We start from the raw sequence: 1622 nt of genomic DNA on the forward strand, positions 1-1622 counted from the left end.
GTGATGTGCGATGTGGTCGACCCCATCGCTGGAGGAGTTGGAAACTGTGTGTGTGTGTGTGTGTGTGTGTGTGTGTGTGTGTGTGTGTGTGTGTGTGTTTGTGTTTGGGGAGGGGGGGGTTATTAAACAACCGGTAAAGGGCACACAGGTGTGATGATTGATTACCTGGAATTACTCTCCAGCCTGTGGTCATATCCACCATGTCTTCCTGCCCTTTTTTCCCTTGTGTTCTACCTACACTGTTCCATCCAATACTGGCCCAAATGATAAAAAGAAATGTCAAAAGCCTCAACGGCGAAATCCGCAGGATAAGATAGGAAGACGGACAGACAATGGCACGGAAAGTCGTTTTTAAAACGTCAAAACCTACCTGGGAATGCTACTTTGCAATTGGAAGCGAGCGAGACAAGAGAGTGACAAGCTGTTGTCTTCTTTTTTTTTTCGTATCCCGTCGTTTTCCATATGCTGTGAGTTATTGTGCGCTGCCTGTCAATCAGTGCCGTGCCTCTGGTTACAGGTTTGGGTGAATCTTTTAGATTAGTACTGTAGATGGCAGAGCGTCAACATCCACACACAGAACCTTTGTCTGCGCAGTGGTCCCTAACGCTTTCGCTTTCTTGAGTAACCTGAAATGTCAGATGAATGCATGATGCTCTCAGTAGCAGAGACGATAGGGGAGCCTGGGGGGGGGCCCATGGATTTCTACGGTTATTTATATTCTTCGCACAACTGATACTTTTACCTTAGCGTCGGCGTGATTCTTCTTGAAAGTTAACCAAAGGGACCCTACTTACACATCTTTAAGTCCCACTCTTTAGCTAGACTCAATGCAAACGCCGGCTCGGTGCGAGCCTGTCTTGAGGTGGATGAGGTTATAATTGGATGCTTGGATGGATTTTCAAATGTGGTAAACGATATGTCACACTTACGGAGAGAGAGATATTACATTAAGTTGACAAAAAGTATTTGGCAACTTAAAGAAGCTGGGCCGGGCTCTTAATGGAAATACCCCCAACGCTTCTGGGAAACAGCTCAATCCGCCAATGCAAAAAGCAGGCTTTTATCCAGCACTGTTCACAAAGGATCCTTACATCTGTTGCTGCAGGCTCTGGCAAACGGCTGTGTACTTGGATGTCACTTTTTTTCCGGATTTTCTGTGTTCTGTGGATGTTGGTTCATATCTGGCCCAGTGTGAAGGGAAAACTACATCACAAAGTATTCCAAGGCTAATATTCTTCTATTAATTAGAGGAAGGACCGTGGAGTCTGAGGGGCGTCCACACCAGCTGGAGAGACACACACTGATTATCATGCACACTTCAAACACACGCATGCATCTTAAACGATTCAGTTAAATTCACTCATCACGTCGATATAATGGATATTAACAAAAGCAAACGCTCTTAACTATTTCTATAATGCTCTGTTAATGACAAACCCAATGATACATGGTAACGGCTGTGTGCCGGGCTGCGTACGCCCCGTTTACATAATCGTACAACATCTTAGCCATCTTAGCCATCTCTTCTCTGCAGGCTGGAGGCCAGTGTGTCTGTGTGTGTGTGTGTGTGTGCTTCAGCGTGTTGAGTGGTGAACACTTGGTTCATGGAGAAGTCATTCTGG

General features: G+C 45.7%; 1 protein-coding gene across 1 annotated transcript in view; it reads left to right on the plus strand.

Annotated features, from left to right (window-relative positions):
• Positions 1 to 1622, plus strand: part of sema5a (sema domain, seven thrombospondin repeats (type 1 and type 1-like), transmembrane domain (TM) and short cytoplasmic domain, (semaphorin) 5A) — a gene marked incomplete at both ends in the record, with an annotated part of 77943 nt that overhangs the window by 74711 nt on the left and 1610 nt on the right. Inside the window, one exon of the mRNA XM_084474888.1 lies at positions 819 to 871. Within this exon, the coding sequence (XP_084331014.1) occupies positions 819 to 871 (53 nt within the window). The remainder of the gene's footprint in view (positions 1 to 818; positions 872 to 1622) is intronic.

Source organism: Micromesistius poutassou, assembly GCF_964030765.1.
Source record: "Micromesistius poutassou genome assembly, chromosome: 11".
In the NCBI taxonomy this organism is placed as follows: domain Eukaryota; kingdom Metazoa; phylum Chordata; class Actinopteri; order Gadiformes; family Gadidae; genus Micromesistius; species Micromesistius poutassou.